Below are 23,690 nucleotides of genomic sequence, written 5' to 3' on the forward strand. Positions count from 1 at the left end.
CTGGATAAATTGGCAATAGTAATTACTGAACGCGAGGAAACTTTGCAATTGCCTCCGGGTGCAGGGACGTTCCCAACTTAAAATCGCCTGAATTTTTCCAGGGTCCATTTCAATGCCCTTGTCAGACACCCTATAGCCTAGATAGTCAAGTTGGGTCTTGTGAAACTCACATTTGGAAAGCTTGGCATAAAGCTTGGCATCTCTAAGCTTGCTTAACACCTATTTGAGGAGGTGTTCGTGTTCCTCCTCGGTTTCAGTGTAAATGAGGACATCATCTAAATAAACCAGGACCCCTTTAAACAAATGATCATGTAATACTTCATTAATCAATTGTATGAAGACTCCGGGCGCCCCTGCCAACCCCAAAGAGAGGACTTTGTATTGAAATGAACCTAGTGGACAATTAAAAGCGGTTTTCCACTCATCTCCAGCTCGTATGCGGATGCGGAAATAGGCTTCACGAAGATCGAGCTTGGAGAAAATCTTGCCCTTAGACAAGTGAGCTAACATGTCCTTCATGAGCGGCAGAGGGTACTTGTTGGAAATTGAGACAAAATTTAACCCCTGATAGTCCGTACAGAGTCTAAGTGTGCCATCTTTCTTTTCCCGGAATAGCACAGGGCCCCCAACTGGGGAATTCGCAGGTTCAATAAACCCCCTTGACAGATTTTTGTCAATAAAGTCCCATAATGCCTCAAGCTCCTTCTGAGTCATTGGATAAATTTTCGGCTTGGGCAATTGAGCGTTGGGAACCAACTCTATTGCACAGTCAGTTTTCCAATGGGCGGGGGGTAGCTGATCTGCTTCCATTTCCCCAAAGACATCTGCAAAGTCTTGGTATTGATTGGGCAAGCCTTCTAAACATGCCAAACTAGGGCGCGGCATGGCAATTGCAGCCCTTCCCACCCCCGCGCTTGAAGCTCTCTCCGCGGTAGGGGCTTGGTAAAACCCATCCTTAAAAGTCAGAGTTCTGTGTTCCCAATTTATATGTGGGCTTCGATAGGTCAACCAGGGAATCCCCAGAATTACCAAGGGGTTGCCAACAGGTGCCACTACAAATTTTAAAGTCTCACGGTGGCTGCCCATTTGCATTGCAACAGTTCCAGTGAAATGGGTTGCTGCCCCCCCCCCCCCCCCGTTGAACCATCCAACTGTGTGAAGATCAAAGGCTGCTGGAGGGGGAAGCTAGGCAGGTCCAAAGCAGCAACCAGATCAGGGTGAATCAGACACCTGGAACACCCAGAGTCAACTAAAGCCCAGACCTCTGTAGTCTTTGTGTGGGAGCCCAATTTCACTTTTACTGCTAAAGTGGGACAGTCAGCACTCACCATAGCATCCTCGTGCCCATCCTCCCCCACTTGCCCGCAGGCGCTCTTCATGGCAGGTGGCTGGCGTTTCCTGCCAGCTCCTTAGAGTCATCTTCAGCCTCTCCCGAGAAGTAGAACACTTCCTCAGCGTCGGCTGCCCCCTTGGCTGCTGTCATCCGCCGCAAGGGGGGCGGCAATTTGGCTGGCAGCTTGCCCGCTCGATCTCCAGCCTTGGCTTTTGGGCAATCAGCTGCTCAATACCCTTCCTTTCCGCATCATAGACACTGACCCCTTGCATAGTGCCGATCTCTCTCCTCTTCCCAGGCTCTATAGCCTGGCCGGGCAGCAGTTGCGGCACTTCGGGGTCCCCTCATGGTGGCTGGTTGTTTTTCAGGTTGTTTGGTTTTCATGAAGGTATGCTGGGCGTGCTCAGCCTTGCCGGCCAGACAGATCCATTCATACAATGTCTCTGGGTCATCTCTACACAACGCCCACCATAGGACGTCCTGGTTGAGTCCCTCTTTAAACCGTTCTATTAATGTTGACTGAGACCAGTCGGGGATTTTCCCAGCTAAAGCCTTAAACTCCAGGACATAATCAGCTATAGACAGTTGGCCCTGGGTAAGATCCTTCAGTGCCTTTTTAGCTCTTGCCTTGGCTAGAGGATCCTCAAAATGCAGCTTTAACGCCCACATGAAGTCCTCAAAATACTCAAGCTCAGGGGAGTCAGCCTCACTTAATTGAACATACCAGTCAGCCGCTCGCCCCTTCAGCTTGGTGGCAATGGCAGTTATTTTAGCCTCTTCGGAAGGGAAGTATGGTCCAAACTGCCTCATGTAACTTTTAGCATTAGTGAGAAAGAAAGATAACTTGGTTGGATCCCCATCAAACTTGACAGGAAAGTCTTTCACTCCCACTCCTGTTGGAGCTGAATCAGCGGCTGCTTGAGTGGTTGGGCCCCAGGTTACAGTAGTTCTCCCTCCTCGGGGTGGGGACACTGATGGATGAACTCTGTGGGGTGGAGATTCATCCTGGCGCCGTCTCCAGCCCCGCTCCGCCGGCGGTCCGGGTGAGGGGACGGAGGATGATTGCATGGAGCTGGAATCTCCTTCACGCCTCGGCTGATAGAGACAGGTTTCTTAACATGTACTCCATCGATTCTATTTTGGCCTCCACCACTCTTAGCCTTTCAGGGGGTTGAGATTCCTCCCTCCCTCGCATGTTAGGCTGTCTCCCTGCTGATACCGTGGTAGATTCTACGTTTGGGGTCAGCGGGAACCAATACTTCCAGGATGCCTGGGATGTCCCTGGCTGGGGTTCTCCCATTGCATCCCAGGTGATCAACTCTGCAGGCAATTCGCTGGTTGCTGGTTGCTCTGGTTCTCTCCCATCGTCGGATTCCTCCACCTCAGGGCTGGAACTCGAATCCTGCTGGAAACCTGAAGGTTCTGGGGTGAGGCTCCGTTCTCCGCTTTTGACTGTCAACTCAGGCATCAAGCCAGTCGGTTCCTCAAGTCCCTCGGTCGTGAGCTTGGACTCGGCCATCGTTAACTATTTTCCCTCACAAGAAACTAATCTTGGTAGGAGCTAACAGTGCAACTTTGGTGATTCTCAGCTTTATGTAAAGATTGCCTATTCTAAAACACCATCAGACTCATGAACAGGATCACAAAGATATCTGATTTATTAAAGAATAGTATGCAGGATCACAAAGAAAGCTGAGAATGAAAAAAGCGCGCCAAATGCAAACTAAAAACCCTTGGTTCGAATGAGATCCCTCCCCCCGTAGAATCTTCCCAAGCTCACAATCCCAGGTGCTCCTAACGGCTTCTGATGGTGCGGTGGAAAAGTCCTTGAGCAGAGCACGTAACCCAAACACATTCCATTGTAATGAACACAGATACAGAGCTTGGCACAAGGTTTCACAGCAGCTCCCTCCCAAACAGAAACGCACGTCAGCACCATGGCATGTGAAACGTTACGATGTACAGTGCACATTGAAACAGTGAACATGACACACTCTCAGCCCAACTCACACAGTTGTTGTTGGGAAACTAGGAGGAGGAAAGAGTATTAGGTATGTTCACTGCCTTGAGTTATTTATAAAAAATAATTAAGACAGGATAAATATAAATAAATAAATAAATTCCTCAATGTGACTGAATCAGGTTCATTCTCCAGTCAGAATAAGATGAGGATTGTACTTTTAAATTTAGAATTTAAAGTTTAGTTTTCTTTAAATGTGTTACATTGTTCTTACCTTTGTCTCCTATTGTACTGGTATATGTCTGAATTCTTTGTTAAAGTATTTGTGTGCCTTCAAGTCAGTGCCTGAACTAGTCCCTGCAGTTTTCTTGGCAAGGTTTCAGAAGTGGTTTGCCATTGCCTCCTTCCTAGGACCGAGAGTGTGACTGGCCCAAGGTCACCCAGCTGGCTTCATGCCAAAGATGGGACTAGAACTCACAGTCTCCTGGTTTCTAGCCTGATACCCTAACCACTACACCAACTGGCTCTTGTTAAAGTACGGACATGATTTTATTTGTGGGATTTGATATCTTTACCTTAATTACATAGCCACTTTAGGGAAGCCTTTGCCAGAGAATCTAAAATCCATGGACATTGTAAGAGGACAGTTGCATTAGTCTATGGTAGCCAAAAATTATAAGTTTGATAATGCCTTTTCAGACTAACAAATACAATTAAAAAGCAAAAGCTTTCTGAGTGACAGCTCACTTTGTCAGATGCACAGAGTGGCTAACCTGGTATTGCATTAAAATCGGGATGGGGGGGAATGTGTGTGTGGGGGAGAGAGTGGTTATGCAAATGCAGGTTACATGTGAAACAAGTTACAAATGGCTTATCAATTAACAATTGTAATGTGTTAAAATCTCATGTACTTCAAAAGATTTCAGGCTGTCTCTGAAGGTCTCAACAAACACAGCACATTCTTAATATATTACAATTGATAAGGTACTTATAATCTGTCTTATGTGTAACCTGAATCTGAATAACCACCCTGTCTTCTATCTTCTCCTCCTTCCCCCATCCCAGTTTAAATCCTATAGTACATCAGTCTAGTCACCACGCTGCACCTGATGAAGTGAGCTGTAGCTCACAGAAGCTTATGCCTTTTCATAAAATTTTTTAGTCTGAAAAGGTGCTCTCAGACTCCTCTTGATTTTTAATATCAATGGAATATCTGAAGGCCAGACTGTTTTACTTTAAGAAGACATGTATATATTAAATAATGATCCACAATATTGGTGGGGTTCATGCATCACACATACTAAGCCAGGGTTTTCAAGACATGTTTTGTTGAGCAAGTCTGCATAGTACAAAGTATTAAGTCATAATGAGCGAAATCATGTATTATACAAAGCCAAAACCAAAGAAGCCACATTATGATTTAGCACTGAATTATGCAATTGTGGTATTTCAAGATCCTTTGGTCAACACAGGTTTACTATTGTGGCAGCAGTTGGAATATGAAATGGAAGGGAGTGGGCCAGTCAGTCTTATCTCTCTGACCAGTATTCTGCACATAATCTTATCATTGTCATATGTCCCTTCTGTGCTTGTCCTTCTGTATTCTTAACAATCATCTCTCTCTTGCTGTCTTGGAACTGTAGAGCAGCCAGCTCCACAACAGCCAGCAATAAACCTGTGGCTGAGTGTGTTCATTTCATGCATGCACAATGAAAGCTGTTTGATCTCAAGAGCTGTTCAGCACCTGCTGTGTAACAGTTTTGTCTGAACTATGTAGAATGGCAGAAAGGAGGGCATTTAGGACATATGGTTTGCTTTTAGAATAGGGGTTAGGAGTGGACTGGATGATCTTTATAAATCTTGTCCAAACCTCTGAAAATGGCTGCAGCTTAAACGTAACCATATCTCCTACCAAAATTTCATGTAGAACAATATATAAAATATATGCATGATAACATACCTTTCTTAATTCAAATAGGTAAATATAAAACTATCTGCAATGCTGTGCAGTACATTATGTATGCACATGCGTATTATATAAGCTAACAAGCTAGCTGCAAATATTGTCCACAAGCTACATCAGACATACAGTTGTAATCGAAATTATTCAACCCCCATTGCAAATCAGGTTGATTGTCAAAATGTACAGACTTTCAGCTGGTTGCAATGAACAAATCAAACAAAAGCAGTTGAAATAGCTCAACACAACGAATGCTTCAAGTGGTGTCCCCAAAGTCAACTGAAAATGCAACTTAGAATAACCTCCAGTCTCAAAATTATTCAACCACTTCATGGTAAGCATCTTCAGTACTTAGTAGAGCACCCTTTTGCTGTTATGACCTACTGCAAACGAGGTGTGTAGCCAGACACCAGCTTCTGGCAGCATTCCTGAGGAATCTTAGCCCATTCCTTATGAGCAATGGCCTCCAGTTCAGTAATATTCTTGGGTTTGCTTGCTGAACAGCCTTCTTCAAATCACACCAGAGATTTTCTATGTGGTTCAAGTCAGGTGACTGTGATGGCCACTAGAATCTTCCAGGACTTCTTCTGCATCCAAGCCTTAGTGGAATTTGAGGTATACTTGGGATCATTGTCCTGTTGGAAGGTCCAGTGACACCCAAGCTTCAGCTTCCTTACAGACGGCATGACATTTTCTCCTAGGACTTCCTGATACTTCAATGACTCCATCTTGCTGTCCACATGCTGCAGGTTTCCAGTGCCAGAGGATGCAAAGCAGCCCCAGAGCATCACTGAGCCACCACCATGGTGGTGGTGTAGGCAGAGTGTTCTTTTCAGTGTATGCTTCATTCTTCTTCCTCCCGACATACCGCTGATCCATCAGGCCGAAAAGTTCCAGTTTTGTTTCATCGCTCCACAGAACAGAATCCCAAAACTTCTGTGGCTTATTTATATGTTTTTGGGCATATTGGAGCCGACTTTTATGCTTTTGGGTCAGTAGTGGTGTACGTCTTGGAGTTCTGGCATGGAAACCTTCTGTGTTTAGGTACACACCTTACTGTGCTCACTGAAACCTCAGTGCCTGTTGCCACCAAGTCTTGCTGCAAGTCTTTTGCAGTCACTCGAGGGTTTCTCTCAACCTGCCTTCTCAGAAATCTGGTTGCAGCCATTGACAGCTTCCTTTTTCTGCCCCATCCAGGTAGTGTAACCACTGTTCCTGTAACTTTGAACTTGCGAACTATGCTTCCAACGGTGTCTCTAGGAACATTCAGTGCCTTTGCTATCTTTTTGTATCCTGTTCCTTGTTTGTGAAGGGTGATGATCCCTTCTCTTACCTTTTTGGACTATTCTTTTGACTTAGCCATACTGCATTTCTAACATGCAGTCAAACGTGACACTCAACAAACCCCTAGCCAGTTCAGGTGTTTCAGCTCAAGCACACCTGGTGCAACTAATGAAGCCCTTGATTAGCTGCATCAGGTGTGCTTGAGACAACACCCTGTTTTGCATACTGTATGTGTGCTGTTATGACAGATTCTATTCCAGGGGTAGAATAATTTTGAGACTGGAGAAGTCATAAGTTGCATTATCAGTTGAATTTGGGGACACCACTTGAAGCATTAGTTGTGTTGAGGTATTTCAATTGCTTTTGTTTGATTAGTTCACTGCAAACAGCTGACAGTCTGTACATTTTGACAATCAACCTGATTCGCAATGGGGGTTGAATAATTTCTATTACAACTGTATAATTTAATTAATGCTCTCAATAATCACCTATTCTATACAGAAGGGATCAATAGGGGTAATAATGCCCCTATTGTAAAGGAGGTGAAATGAATATTATCAACATCCAACTTCTGTAAGAACTAATTTCCAGAAGCAGAAAAAATAATATCTTAAATGCAAGTTACAAATATACCATAAACTCTAGCAAAAATAAATTCACTGTACAAGTCCTGTAAAACTGAGGTTTAAGTTGTTCCTAGCTAGCGCCGACAGCTGCCACAAGTAGGAAGTGTAGAGACAGCAGAGGAAAAGTGGGGGAAAGGGAGTGGAGCACAGTTTACCTCTGCTTGACAAACCGCATGCCACACAGCGGGGCACCAGAATTAGTATGGAGTCGCTGCCCCTGTTCGTTTCTATAAAGCCAGTCATGGGATACTCATATAACTACCCATTGGTTGAGAGCTTGGGAGCTCTTGCCAGCTATAGAGACAAAACGTAGACAATTCAGTGACACTTGTGAGGAAAGATGAGAAAACCTTGCCCAGCTGTCCTCCTTTAGAGTGCCCAAATTCCTGCTTCTCTTTCCCGGTCTGGATCAGCCTTGCCTTCCCCAGCCTGGCGCTCTCCATTTGTTAGGTGCTACCCGTTATTCCTAGCTAGATGAAGTGATGGGAGTTGTAGTCTAACAAAGATGGAGAGGGCCAAGGTGGGGAAGGCAGGTCTGCAAAGGAATCCCTTCGCACCCTCGCTTTCGGAAAAGAGCGCGCCCGCTTCTGGCATGGCTTCTGAAGAACCAGGCCTCCAAACGCAGAAGCCCGCGCAAGAGGAGCAGCCAGGGGTGCCTTTCTTTCCCGAGCCGCGGAACTCCTTCCCAAGTGACGTTGCCCGAAAGGGGGCCGCTTGCCGACCGACCCCCCTGGCGGCCAAAGGCGGCGGTGGCCGGCGCGCGGGAGATAAAAAGGCTGCGCGGGGCTCCCCCTGGAGAGTCGTCCTCCTCCTCCTGCCGTCGCTGCTCTGCACCCCTTTTGGCACCAGACGGGCACTCGCTCTCCGCAACGCCTCCATCCCGTCGGGAGACTAAAGTCATGTTACACTGGGGATACGAGGAAGACAACGGTGAGCAGGAGAGCTGGTGGCTCTCTGGGGGAATAGGAGCAGCGGGTGGGCTGCCGGGAGACTGTGCCGAGGGCAGGAAAGGCGCTGCTCCCGCTGGGGATATTGTTGCGACCACCACCACCATCATCCTCAACATGCGCACAGCTTTTTCCTTCAGTTGGGATGGGAGAAGGTGGAAGCGTTTCCTTCCTAAGCCGACGCGGCTTCAGTCCACTTCTTTTTTTCCTTCCTCCCTTCCTCCCGTTATTGGATTCTTATCACTTTGGAAGGCAAACTCCTAAAAGATTTGTAGAGGTGTAGTTGCATTACTTTTTGTGAGTTAGAGTACATTTTCTCCGACTTTGAGATTAGATGAAATTTCTCGATCATAAATTTGAAGCTGCAAGATTTGAACAAAATGTAAAAAATATTTTAAAAAGAATATTACATGACAATTTATCTTTTTCATCCTCGATTATCTTTATTTTTTTTCTAATTATCTATAATTTTGGAGGTAAAAGGAGATATCTTCAGTGCTCTCTGGTGATCGATGGAGAGAGTAAATCACAAGACATGTTAAAAGTGCCCCAATACTGTAGAAGGATTAAAGCATCCTGATTTTTAAAATTGTACTTACTGTTTTGCTCCTAATAAGAGAAAGAAGCAGCAGGCACATTGTGCATATGAGTGGCTTTGGGTATTTAAGAGAGATATGCCAATAAGGCAGTTTATTGATCTCACATATTTTGACTTCTTTTTTGCTATATATAGTGCTAAGTTAATCATAATTAATATTTTTCTTTGTGTTAATGAATTGTGTTAATGATCTTTGTACTAAATCTCAAGGTCCATGGTTTGCACATTCTATGTTTCTGTTCTATCATGAGCTCTGTATCTATTAAATTAAAACTAATATCAGGGCAGGGGAAATATTAAACCAAGTTCACAAAGATACTTGAAAGTTCATTTTAGTCCAGTTCTTATGTCACATGTGAACTCTGTTCATGCTTGATTGCAAAAGAGAAATCAAATGCATATTCTGGACAATACAGCTTTTTAGTTACTTTTATGTTAAAGCAAATAAAAACACGGTGCAGCAGGAGCTGTTGAAACCTGAAAGTGATTTTGAACAATGTGAAAGGGATAAATGAAGGATTTATGAAATATCATTCTGATACTAATATATTGTCACCCTCAAATTTTCCTTCGGTAAAGGCACCTTTGAGCTTTCCAATTTAGATATACTTTTTGGTGCATTCTGAATTTCTGGGTATTCAGCTGCTGAGTTTGGAACAACTCTGATTTTGTGTAGTCCTTTACTCTCTATGATAGGCAGGATTCAGTAAAAGATTTAGGAAGACTTTTAAAAATGTACCATGTCTTACTTGGACTGTACATACCACAGTAATACAGATAGTGAAAGACTTCAGTTTGTGTTGTCTAATCTCAATGCTACCGCAGGCTGGATGACGTCTGTTTAGCAAGCAATGCATCAAAGATAATCGTACAGAACTTTGTGTCCTGCTTCATATGGAGGAACCTAGATAAGTTATTAGAAGGCTGGCTATTACATCTAAGAGGTACTGCTTCTGCGGACTAAAGAGATGGATGATACACATCAAGACTATCCAACAGTTAACATGTCAAACTCAATTTGGTTTCACTGTCAGTGGGGACTCCACTTCTAACACATTGAAGTTCCTAGCTTTGAGAACCTAACAGCATCAGAACACTGTAAAACTTCGTCTTGTTATTACCAGTGACTTTAGCTGTGTTGTTCTAAACATACAAACACACAAAACAGTTCTGGAAGTTCCACATCAATTTCCTATCATTAGAATTTTTTTATTACTTAGGAGGTGGCTACCCATTGGGAGGTAGATTTGTATTATTAGTCCATACAAATAATCACTTGTATACATTTTTCCATAAACATTTATTCCTGTGTGATAACATTCTCATTGTAATTACACAGAATAATGGGTTAGGTTAATAGTTTTCATGCTTATGTTGAATTAAAAGGTTGTGGTAAGCCATTTCACAATTGCTAAAGGCTATTATCCTATGATCTCTTTCAGTGAACACAATGGAAATTCCTCTTGAATAAAGTCTGCATAGGGTTGCCCACAAAATCAGCATGCTGGCATTTAAGATTTGGTAAATTTAAAGCATTTGGTGGACAGAGGTTGTCTACCCCTAATTTGATGTACCTGTGCAAGCACAGAAATTACTTAAGCAAGCAGCTCAGTAAGCTTTGCAGGGGTAAGAACATTATTTTGTCAATCTTTCTTGATACTGAATGATAAATGTTAAATGACATAAATGATCTTTGAGAAATGAAAAACAATATAGCTGACTCATTTTAGAACTACAATTTGACATTGCATATATGGTATGAAACAGTGCAAAAGATAATCTTGGTGGGACAGAAATATGGTTGACGTAAAAGAGACGGTGTGTCCCAGATGTGATAAGAGACATGGTACTGTTTTTTTTCTCCAGAATTAGAAGCAGAGAAGGTCGAGATATTATTTTATTAGAATAAGGGACTTTAGGCAAGCCAATGATCTCTCCATCTCCTCTATCTTGCTGAACTCTTGATGAAGAATTTTGAACAATTATTGGATGAGATTGCTGATGAACTTTGACTAGAGTAACCTAAAACGCTAAGTGTGAATGGGGTTTTCCACCTTAGCAAATACAAAATATAGGCTTAAGAATTTCATAACCACCTCCCTCTTATTACTTGATAAGCCAAGTGGAATATTTATTTATTTAAAAAAATGTATGGCCACCAATCTAAAAACACAACTCTGGGCAGCTCACAACAACAATAAAACCCAGAACTATAAAAAACATAAAACCATAAAACTATAGAAGTTCATTTGATTCTAATGCTAAAGATTTGAAGCTTTTTGAATGTACTAACCCAATATATTCATAATATCATAGATTGGACAGAGGCAAGTCAGTTTAGTACCTTACACTCCTTTATATTTTTTTCTGAAATTTCAAAGAGAAGCAAGTGCCTGTGGGTAATAAAATAAAGATGCCTTGTGATTAAAATTCTATAAAGGAATCTTGTGATCAGATAGAAATCTTGCCTTGCACACTGGTAGATTAATTGAAAACCAATTGCTGGAAATCTCCAGAAAATGTTATGAACTATTTCAGGGGAATGGAAAAAAAATGTAGGATGGGTGTACCTCTTTTCTTGGCTTGAGGGTTGTATTATACTCTGTGCAGCATTTCAAGAACTGAACTCCAAAGTAGGCAGGACCAGACTCTTTTGGAGGGGGTGTTAGGATTTTTAAGGGCTGAAATCAGTTCCTTAATGATCTATTTTATCCCTTAACAATGAAAAAAAGAAAAAGGTCCCAAAGTTTTGGTACTACCCCCAGGAGCATAATGGCAAGCTGTTTTTGCATTTCTGCTGTAGGAGATTTAAACTTAAAGTAAATCCCAAGTCTGGCCAGAAGCATTTCTGACAACAGCATTTTCTGTTATTCCTTTCCTAATGAAGAATTCTTAACTAAATGAAAGAGAATAACACCTACCCTTCCATAATCTGGTGGTCTTCACTTATGTTTTGATTATACTTCCTAGAATTCCCATGAAGGCAAACCAGCCTGAGCTAGGCTACTTCAGAGTAAGTATGCCTGTCACTCACTTGGTATATTTTTAAGTAACATTTCATATTATGGCTTGTGTATAAAGCTGATCTAAATGCCTGTTACCCAAAATATTATTAGGACCAGTAGCTGAAGGTATAGCTATGATGTAACTAACAGATATCTCTTTTCCCAAGTATTGTACAACTACGGTTTTAAGATGCTTCGTTTTTGTTTTGTTATAACATCAAAATGCCTAACACTTTTATCACCTTATAATCCTTTCATTTCTTTTGAAGAGAGATGGGACAATTGAAATAGTATAACATATATATGCATTTAAAATGCTGAGAATTTTGCTTCTTTTTTCTGTTCCGCTTAAGATTGGTGCTTCTAAAATTTAACTCTTGGTTTAAGGAATATGTTCATATGAAATAATTCTAATTTTGCATATATGATAATGACTGATAGACCAAGACCTGGTTGTTTGGAGTAAGGTGGCTCAGATATCTGAGTGGGAAAAGTGGACCATTCCAGTTCTGATGGCAGCTTAGGAAATCACATTGTTACTCTCTTCTACATGTGTACATAAAGTGTATGTTCCAGTGAGAGGGCTGCATTGTTTTTTTTTCTCTCTGAAGTGCAGTTTTTAAAATTGTTGTTAGCATTTCCCATAGGCAGTCCAAAGTGGTATAGTGTAGCCTACCACTTGCTCTATTGCCTATATAAACCACTTCTGGCCCTTCTTCTGTGACAATCAAGTATTCTCTTTTCAACGTGTTCATACTATATCACATTTGGAGATCAGTATGTGGCCTTCCTAATTCCCTGGATTCTCTAGGCAAAGCATCTTCTTCAACCTTATCTGAAACTTTGATGGGCCAATATTAATCTCTGTCTCTGAATAAAGCACTTCCTATGAACCAAAATAAAGCATTATAGTTGTGTGAATGACAGATTAAATCATCTAATGGATAAATGTTCTCTGAAACTATTGCATGTGTGTTAATTTCAGGTGTTTGCTGCATTCCTAATGACCAGAATGCCTGGAAGTAGGCAGAAAATGAACAGCTCTAGTGTTCTAACCTGCATCCTTGGGTATTCAATTCATTAGAATTAAGATATTTGTTTAGAGGGCTGTCTTTCAGCTCACCAAAGATGATTGGGTGGTATACTTTCCATCCCTTTAATTCCAACCATTTTTAATTATTTTATTTTATTTTTTAAAAAAAAGAAAAATAAGAAAATCCAGGTAGGTTCTTGTATATTTTCTTCTATGACAATTTCTTTGTTTGTCTGACTGTACCAAATGATATTCCATAAGCAATGTTTTTACTGCAATGTATTCTAGGACCTACTCACTGGAAGGAAGCTTTCCCCATTGCTAATGGAAACCGGCAATCTCCCATTGATATTCAAACTAAAGAGACCAAATACGACCCCACCCTGCGCCCTCTCAGCCCCAGCTATGATCCTTCCTCTGCTAAAGTCATACTCAACAATGGACACTCCACCAGTGTGGAATTTGATGACACTGAGAATAAATCAGGTTTGTTCACTACAGACTTAATGTTCTATAACTAACTAACTTTATCGAAATGATAAGGCAGCTGTTCGCCAGAGAAGATCCTTTTACCTTATCATTTGAGTGGGTTTCAGTTAGTTGCAGTTATCTAAATATATCTGCCTTCAGATGGGCGGTCCACGTATTTCTTGAATATGATTTTGTCTGATTGGCTGCAGAACGTTAGACAGCTTCCTAAAAGCCCTGTTCAGGTGGGCTAAATGCCTTTCTCAATCACCGCTTTCTCTCACTCTTCAGTATAGTTAGAGTTTTTGTTTTATGTTGCTCTCATTTCATGGGAACAGGTCAGATTTCCTTTGTAATAACAGTTTCTTGCTTGCATTTTTTTTCCTCTGTAGAGTGAATAGCAATTTTCAGGATAGTTATTTAGAATCAGAAAATAGCATGTGGGGGGAAGTGCCACTCTCTAGTGTTAAGCTGGAACACCCAGCAGTTGCTTTAACACTGAGAGATCCAGTCAGTGTTTTCTGCATCAGTTTTCTTTCGGCTTTCAATAGTCCAAAGAAACACTTAAGCATTAAAAGTTTTCTACTCTCTGTTTAATATTAAAAATTATCATTATTGTTTATAGTGCTGAGTGGGGGTCCACTCACTGGAAATTATAGGCTGCGACAAATCCACTTCCATTGGGGACCCAGTGATGACATTGGTTCTGAACATGCTGTGGATGGAGCAAAATTCGCAGCAGAGGTAAAGTACTCCTCTGAACTGTCCTGAAGCAACAGGATGTACTTTTGCAGCATAATTAAAGCTGCCCTTTCTGAGATGACTGTTGTATAAAGCACTGGTGTGATTTCAGCAGCAAAATTATTATTAATTTGCAATGGTAAATTTTACTATAGGACTGGTTACATACATTCATTTAGCGATATGTGCCAAAAAAAAGTGTAGTTGGTCAGGTTCAAGCAGGATAATTTAATGCTATATGATGAATTTTATTATTTAGGTGGAATTTTTTAGTTTTTAATAGGTAAATTTTTAGAATTTAAAACTAGCCTGGCCTGGAAATTTTTACTGTATCTTGTATGTTGATCACATCCTTGGTAGTAAATTCCATAGAATTCCATGGGAATTACTCCCAATCACTCTGCTTAGAATTACACATCAGTGGTTTTTTTTGTAATTAAAACCTGTGCCTTCAATTATTTCTGGATGCCGTGGAAAATGCTTTTGGTGTGTGCTCAGTAACATTTTCATGTTGTCTCTCATTTATGTGTACTGCACACTACATTTTTAGCCGTTATGCTTCTAGTGCATCTGTGCTTTGCCCATTGTGGATTTATTTTCTCTGTTTGCCACATGTCAGTGGACACTGAAATGTTTGAAGGAATGTACCTTTTGGCAAACATAGGTGGACAAACATGGGGAGCTACCCTACATTCTGACTTTCACACACACAGCTGCTACGGATGCAAATCCTCCTTTAAAATATTCCAGTGTTCACTGTCTAGTGTCATAGTAAAATACAGGGAAAATATCTGCTGCGTAAAACATGGAGGCCCTGGAATTAATCAGCCCTTTGGGTTCATATTGGTGAACATCACAACAAACAAAAGCAAAACTATATTGCATATTATTTTCTTCCTTGGGAATTACTATTCTAAAACATTCTCATGCACTGAAAATATAACTAGCATTCTAATGATGAGAAGAGGCTCTGAAATAATAGGGCTTGATATGGTCTTTTGCATTTAAGTTCCAAGATTTCCATTAGGTTCAATAATTTCCTGTTTTCCTTCTTTTCACTTGAAACCTCAGCAAGTGGGAAGTACTTACAGACCTCAAACTGGCTTTACATTTTACTATGTGCTTAAGCAGCATAAACTTGCTGCAGGAAAATGGGGGTCAATTAAGCCTCTGGAAATGCCTAACATGTAGGTACTAAGTCTTCCCTTTTATATTTTTCACAGTATGTGTGTTAGAGAAAGGTTTCCTTAGAAAAACAGACCAAAATACCTTCTGTTGATGTTTTCAAAAAAGCAAGGGAAACACTATTTCCCTATTGGCTGATTTATTGGTCTACTGGATAGGCCTGAGACCATGCTGGGTGGAGATGAAGTGAGGTGCATCTGGGTGGAACCAAATTCAGGACTGTAAATGTCCTGTTTTTATAATACCATGACAATTCTCTCAGATGAAAGGTTTAGTCTAGTTACAATCTCTGTCAATTTATTTTAATGTGTTTTCCATGTTGAAATGGTATGGCAAAAATGTTAAATGAAAGAGGCATTGCTAGTAAATTAAAATTTTAAATGATTGCTTTTCCCAACATAAAGTCCTCAAAAAGTATAAATGGCTTCTAGTTAACTAATATTAAGAGGGAAACTTTTCAGTGGTTTTTTAATATTTCTGAAATGGAATAGTAGTTGGAAATAGAAGCACATGTTTGTCAGTACTATAATGTAAGAACTGAAGATTCGCAGAAACAATTTCCTTGATAAAATAAAGGAAGGTGGAGAAATGGCTAAAATTATTGTGGGAAAATCAGCTGGGGGAAATGACGTTTGCAGTGTTTAAAGACTTATGTTTTTCACAGGAACCAGGTGAGATGGAATATAACGAATTAATAAGAGGTGCTTAGAAAATATGTTCCAAAACAGATATATAGCTGGAAAAAAAAATGAGTTCCATCTAAGAAACCAAATGGAAGGAGAAAATATCTAGGAATGTTTAGTCAGTTTAAAAAGTTTTCCCTGTGCTGATTATAAACGTCTTCAAGAACCCACTAGAAACCCTACTGATTTTGGAGAAAAAAAAAAAAGACCCTAGATTTGAGAGAGTGCCAGGCTGACCATATGGGTGGAGACATGCCCAAAGTGTTCAGTTGTGAGCTCCACGAAGAAAAGGCTCTTTGGCTCAAGAATGCACCTCTGCCAAATTGGCACATGCAAGAATAAAGAGCTGCTCTGCAGACAGAAGACAACACAGTTCCTCTGGCAGATGATCTCAGTGGATCCAAACTCCTATTAAGCTGAGGCAGCCTACCTCCTGGACCCAGGTGTTCCCAGCAGGCTGCGGTACAGGAGTGCTGATGATGATGCATAAAAGAAACAGGCCTTAAAAGATTTCTCCAACAAGCTGTGGTGCAAGAGCGGTGGTAAGACAAGATACATACATCCTTTAAAAGAGAAGTCACAGGCCATTGGGAATGGGCCTCCCCCACAGTGTTTCAGAGTTTACTCGTGTCCTTTCTTGTTTGTTATTTTCCACTAATCTACAATAAAAGCCATTCCTGTTGAAAGCATTTGTTTCCTTTTTGTAAAATGTTCATAACATTTCAGAAGATATATTGTCCAGCTTTTAAAAGTGTGTGTGTTGACACCCTAAGTTCCAGAATCCAGATTTAGTGAACTGAGCCATCAGACCTCCTAGATTTTATTCATAATAATACTTTGCACTTACCAAGCAGCTTTCCTGCAAGGATGTTAAAGCCCTCAATCCAGTGTGTGTATCTGAGGATTCCTGAGGGAAAAATGAGGGTGGGGACATGGCCTGGTAGGAGGGACTGGTGTGAGGACCTGTCACAGACTGTATTATTATTTTTATAAACGTGCCCCAAACTAGGACTGGCTAGAATGGATCTTCAGAGCTTTGGACCAACGCGTGTGGAGCTTCCAAAGGACTACATACATCAAGATGGCTTTTGGCTACTTGTAAAAAAAAAAACTTAGCCCCCAATACTCCATCATGTGTTACAGACCCCTGTCTAACTTCATTAAGTGATGATTAATTGTACTTGCATTCTTGCTTTTCAGCTTCATGTGGTCCATTGGAATGCAGATAAATACCCCAGCTTCGTTGAAGCTGCTCGGCAATCTGATGGATTAGCAGTCATGGCTGTTTTCTTAAAGGTAAGGGAATAAAATGATTCTCTTTCATTTCAAAAGTAGGAAGCAAAAGACCAGACTATTGTTTAGCACATAATTCTGTCTGTCAGGGTGAGGAACATTTTGCTGGCAGGCAGCTGGACATAATGGCTTCCAGGAGAATGAGAACCACAGTGGGTAGCCCCATCTTTTGGACCTTGCACCAATTAGGGTGCTGAAGACAATGGCTTTTATAGGCCAACCCACCAGCTCAAGAATTCTATGATCCCAAGTGGATGTGTGAAATATTTTTTTTCTGGTTTTATTTGGGGAAGATGGGATTTTTCCTTTTTAGAAAACAAGCCTGATTAAACCTATTTTACATTTACTCTACAGTTTTTAGTATTTCCTGTCTCCAAATGTTGAGAAATCAAAAATTGGCAACACAATTGGGAGTTGTTTCAGATGACACACTAGATCACCTTGGGGTGCCATTCTCTCTCCCCCCCACTTATATGTATTTATTAGCCAAAAATCATTTGTATTTTTTTTCTTAAGACAAATACCCTGAAGGATCTATCTGGTTCTTTAGTGCATATCTGGAAAGCAAAGTATGTATTTTCCTAACATCTAAAGAGGAAAAACTTCCTGAATGAGTTTCCTTCAGAGGACTGTTCACTCACATTCACCTCATTATTCCAAAAGAGCCTTCAAGAAGACGTTTTTCTCCAGAAATAATATCTCCAGAGTTCTACCAGATAATCCATGCCAGTCTATTCAGAAGTAAATCTTACTGGAATTGGTGAAGCTTACACCTTGGTTAGTGTGTAGTGGATTGCACATTTGTAGTTGGACTTCAGTAGTAGTGTCATAATTATAGAATAGCTTCCCATAAAACCTCTTGTTTTTCTTAGGCCTTTTGACATTTTAAACATTGGAATTTTCTTTTACATCCTTTAGTTATTTTTTAAAACATATCTTCTTAGTTGTTTATATTTCTCCTTTCTCTTTAAATTTTCCACATAACTGTAACCATTCTGCTGAGAAAAGTTAATGTTAAAAAACAGTAAATAAAGTTTAAAATCAATAAAACTTCATTTTCCTTCAGCAAAAGAAATGATCTTACATTTATATTTACAGTTGGGTGAATGCAATTCACAGCTGAGAAAAATCACCGACCAACTGGATACTATTAAAGTGAAGGTAAGGCAGACCAGGTTCTGGTACTCTGTATTCTTATCACGCTTGGACCTCTCAGGACATATACGTATGGAAACTTTGCTACTAAAATGTATTTCAGAAAATAGAATACAGACCTGTCTATACTTTCTGTTGGCTCACAGAGTTCTGGTTCCTCTGCTGGAAGTGTGGAACACACAGCAGTAGACAGAAAGGATCTCCACAAGTATGAATAATGAATCAAGATGCTAAATCTACGTGTTTACTTTCCAGTTCCCCTCAGCTGTTTTAACACAGTACTGTGTAATATTTTCTAGGGTTGTCCATACAAATGAAGTGCTTTAAACCTCACACAAGCACTCTGTCTCTTGCCATTTACAGGTAGTCCTTGTTTAGCCACCACAATTGGGAATGGCAGCTTGGTCATTGAATGAAGTAGTCTCTAAATAAAACCGCGACTGTGCTTATGAACTTACCTCAGCTTTCCTTTGCTTTACAGACCTGCAAAGGTCATAAATGCTAGGTTAGATTACAAAGTGATTTTTCATCACTGTCGTAACTGCAGTGGTCGCTGTAAGAGGCAGTCCTAAACGAGAATTACCTGTACAAGCATTTAGGGCTACCAGATCTTGGCAGCAAAATTTGGACAGCCATTGGGTTTGCAGCAGAGATACAAAAATCCTGATTCTGCCCTCTAGTGATTGTCTATATATGTGCAGCGCAGATCTGGTAGTCATACAAGCATTAGAGTTTGAGAAAGGGCAATCAGTGCTGGGAATGAGCTGCAACTGTGTGTGAAGAACCACAGGATAAATCTCTCTATGCTCATGGAGGCAAAAGTGGAGATGGAAAAGAATCTCCTGGTAACAGGAAGCCTGTCATAGAAGGAAGAATCAACAGAGGGAGTTATATGCCACACTTAAGAAGCAATGAGGATGAAAAGGAAATTTGCTAATTTCTTCCATCCTTCCTTCCTTCAGGGTAAACAGCACAGGTTCACCAATTTTGATCCTTCCTGTCTGCTTCCTCATTCTCTGGACTACTGGACTTACCTTGGGTCTCTCACAGTCCCTCCCCTTCTTGAGAGTGTCATCTGGATTGTTCTTAGGGAGCCTATAAGTGTTTGCTCTGAACAGGTATGTTTTGCCTCTGACCAGAGACAGTGCTTTCCCATTTGAAATCTCTCTTTTTAAAGGAGTTCTCATATGAATATCTGCCATTTATTGTATTCTGATTTTTTTTTAATCCATTCAATTGTGTCTGATTCTCAGAGACTGCCTGGACAAGTCCCTGCAGTTTTCTTGGCAAGGTTTTTCAGAAATGATTTGCCATTGCCTCCTTCCTAAGCCTGAGAGAGAGTGATTGGCCCAAGGTCACCCAGCTGGCTTTGTGCCCAAGGAGAGACTAGATCTCACAGTCTCCTGATTTCTAGCCTGGTCCCTTAACAACTACAGCAAAGTGGCTCTCATTCTGATATTAGGAGAATACAGTGATCACCTATTAAAATCCAACTATATTACTCATTCAGATAGTCATGGAGAAAATCTATCTATGTGGTCGCTAAGACTCAACACCAACTTGATGGCACATAATCAATCAATATTAACCATTAAGGTGCAGACATAATTAAGAACCCGTTTTTTGGTTCAGTTCATCTTATTTAGGTGGCTTGCCAAAATTGTGAGGATAGTGAAGGTGTGCCTGAGGCTTGTACATACTTAGAGTGCTTCAATGTTACAATACAAATTAAGTACATTATGTTTGATCTTTGCAAATATTAGGTAGGCACCGTTTCATAATAGGTCATCATTCATTAACCATATGTGCACATCTTCAGTTGTTGAGCATGTCTTTGTGCGCTCAGTACACAGAAACTAATTGCTCATAAAAAAGCACAGGTTTATAGCAACATGCATCACCAGAAAATTATGTGCACGTGGAGTATGTTTTGGCATTAAGGTATTATTGCTGAATTTTGTACCTTTTTCATCCACAGCTGGCCAAATTTCGCAACCTCCTGTGCACTGGTGAGGGAGAGAATGCCTTTTGCATGCTGAAAAACTTCAGACCACCACAGCCTTTAAGGGGGCGGGAAGTAAGAAGAAATTAAAGGAAGGATAGTTTGTAATCATAGGTGACACTGTTTCAGCTGCAAAACCCATTCAAAATATTGACCTTATTTTAAAAAAAACCAATGCATTTTAATTTGGAATGAGGCAATGTTTTTATTGTTTTATTGTTTTATATGTTCATTTTTAAATTGTAGGAATTTTGATGGAAAGACTTGTGAATAGAATAGAATAGAATAGAATAGAATAGAATAGAATAGAATAGAATAGAATAGCCGTTACTATGATCCCTGACCCTTACAATATATAATTTTTCCATTACAAATATAAATCCCAAATAAAAACATAGAGCTTTTATAAAATGACAGTAAATGCAAAGTATATGCAAATAGTGAGATGATCAAGAGAAATAGAACTAAAATACTTATATCCAATTCAGGATATAATCTTATTTTATTGAGACAATATTTTTCCTCAATTATTTGTTTCAGCTATTTTAAATAATAGAGTTTTCTTGCAGTTTGACTATGTTAGAGAGGCAAGGCATAATTAATAACATAAGATATTATTGGACTTCAATAAATAAGATACAGTCAATCAGATTTGTTGAGATTATAGCTAATAAATTAATACTGCATTTTGTGGTCTGAATCAGCTTCATGCTCTTATTTGATTGCAGTGTAGCATGTTAAGTGTAGTGATGAGGATTGTATAGACGTAATTTAGGATTTGTGAATGAAATGACCTAGCTGGGGTCAGAGGATTAAATGATAGAATCTTACAGTAAGGGATTCTAACCATTTTTCTCCGAAGCATCCTAGGAATTGTTGATATGTAAAGAAACTCACTGGGAAATTATTCAGCTGATTAGACAGAAAGCAAGAATGGCAACTCACTTAAAAAAAAATCCAGAGAACTGAGGATATAATGATGTCAACATGTTTGGTTTTAAAAATCTTTTTATCAGAGATGACATGGGGTTTTGTCTCCATTCAGAAGTGCAGTTTGGAGAGAGATGTGCTTGCTGAATTATATAATCTGTATGTTAATGTGTGGGTATTTGTATATAAGGCTGTGAATGATGGTTTGGAGATGCCATTGTTTCATTTAAAAAAAAACTAGAGTTCTTAATATATTTTGATGTTATTCAAATAAAAGCATTATTAAGGATTCAGAAGAAATTTTGCATTAGGGCAAGAAGGAGTGAATAAAACATTACTGATCTATGTTCTTATGTTAGATATTTTTTTAAAATAGTTTATTGACAATAAATTAAGTTTTCCTCTAACTGTGTTTTTAGCAGTTATTTCAAATAAAAGCTAATCATTTTAATGTTTTCAAATTTACATGTGTTTAAATTGATTTTTAAATTTGCACACGTGGAAAGATAGGCTGGTTGATCTTAGTTTAGAAATTGCATAAGGTGTATCAAACTGGATCCAATCTTAAATTATGCCTAATGGAATCAAACAATTTACAATTAAGTTTAAAAACCTAATGTAATACATGGCTTTTTAGAAGCCATTTTCCTTGTTTTTGGTTGGGATTACATCCACATATGACTACACATAGGACTGTAGGATGCCATTCTGGTCATATTTTCCTGCCAAACTCTCACTGAACGTAACGGAGCTTACTTCAGCACAGACATCCATAAATACAGATAACCTTGGTTTGAGGTTTCTCCTGGTACTGCATAAACACATTTATGCAGTTTTCCGATTAGTGTGCAGTGGGTGGGCCCACTCAATTAACCCAAAAGAGGGTTATATAAGAGCTCTCAAAAATATACTGTAGTCAATACATAGGGTTTAACTCCTTCCATTCAGCTATGTCATGGAAAGTGCTGACTGTGAGTTCAATTAATCTTCCTCTTTCCCAAGGTCAAGAAGAAGTTGTGGAAAAGCATGTCTCTCAGGGCACTCCATGGTTATGGTTTTAAGGGGGGTAAAAAACAGAGGAACAGGTGGGAGTGGGGTGAAATGCCCCCTGCCCTGAAACCCTCTCCAGTGGCACTGACCATGATACCTCAATGTGTGTCTGGGGGCAGGTGGTGTGTGTGTGTACGCTTTCCAGCTTCGCTTGGGAAGAAAAAAACAAGTGGGACAGGAAATGACAACTTCATGGTTTGCGGCTGGGAGGGTGCCAAAAGAGTCTCTGCAATACAGGCTGACGTGCTGTTCAGGATAGTGGTATTAAACCTGCACTGTTTAATTAGTAGAGCTGTCATCAAAAGCCAAATACCGACTACGGTATTATATAATTAAAAATAATTGTTCATTGATATTGATAAATCCATGTTTTCATATACATTTTGTCCAAGCCCTGCTCCTTATGCCAGAAATTTTATATTATCTGCCTTGGAAATTCCCATTTTCTATGCAGCATAAAACAAATTAATTAACTATATCAGGACTTGTTACGTTAACATGCTGCTTTTCCCAGTTATTATTCTGAACTGGGTATGATAGTACTTTGTTAATTTAGGATACATAAAACTCAACAGATCATGAGGCAAAAAAATAAAGGATTTATGGTACTGTACTTTATTTTATGGAGGCAGAAGTTTTTTTTTAGCTTTTTCTAACCAGTAGGTGTCATTATAAGTAAAGTAATGTTAAGATGTGATCTGAAACCATTAAAACGATTTTTGGAAGGTGAAAATGCTACAGCTTTAAACTAAATAAACATGAATTATTAAAATGTGAAAAAGGACCTTTCTAATTTTTTCTAGCAAATGGTAAAGCATTAAAGCAATAACCTCTGATACAAATGGTATCTTTTTTTTTCTAAATTATTGAACTCAAAGCAATATTAAATTTCAGCTCAATGGACTCAGAAAAATGAAAATACTAGAAAACACAGATCCAATTATAGGTAATGCTAGGCACATAATCAAGACAGTGCCATTTTGTGGTAAGTCATAACCAAAACAATAGAGGCAAGATACCAACCAGCAGGGACATCTACTGGGGAGTGGGTCAATGATATCCAGGATATCATTGGGAAAGGTGCAACTGGGTGCCTGAAACCTCACCCCTTTTCACATGTTAAAATCTGTGCCTGCCATTGACCTTTTCTGTGGATGGCCTTATATAACAGTGTAGTTTTTGCCAACTCAAGGATGGGTGACTAGCACTTAAATTTAGCAGTGGGGAAAGGCCTGTAGACTTGATTTTGATTTGTGCAACAATTTATTTAGCCTGGGAGCTTATTAGATAGTTTCCTGTCCCCCAAAACAGGAATCTGGATCTGAATTTTTACATGGATTATCAAATCATCCAAAATACACCAATCTCCTAGGAGATTTTCATTACATTAAGTAACGAAAAAACATGATTTGGCTTTGGACAGCTATATGTTAGCTA

At 39.9% G+C, this 23,690-nt stretch overlaps 1 protein-coding gene across 1 annotated transcript; it reads left to right on the forward strand.

Moving 5' to 3' along the window:
* The first annotated feature begins 7,948 nt into the window (after positions 1-7,948).
* LOC134494331 (carbonic anhydrase 13-like) lies at positions 7,949-20,726 on the forward strand. The gene is made up of 7 exons (XM_063299443.1): positions 7,949-8,093; positions 13,035-13,232; positions 13,840-13,958; positions 17,024-17,119; positions 18,215-18,277; positions 19,234-19,389; positions 20,250-20,726. Exons 1-7 carry the CDS (start codon positions 8,063-8,065, stop codon positions 20,361-20,363), a joined length of 777 nt encoding a protein of 258 aa, XP_063155513.1. The 5' UTR covers positions 7,949-8,062; the 3' UTR covers positions 20,364-20,726.
* The last annotated feature ends 2,964 nt before the right edge of the window (positions 20,727-23,690 follow it).

The sequence above is a fragment of the Candoia aspera genome, chromosome 3 (assembly GCF_035149785.1).
Source record: "Candoia aspera isolate rCanAsp1 chromosome 3, rCanAsp1.hap2, whole genome shotgun sequence".
NCBI classification, from domain to species: Eukaryota; Metazoa; Chordata; class Lepidosauria; order Squamata; family Boidae; genus Candoia; species Candoia aspera.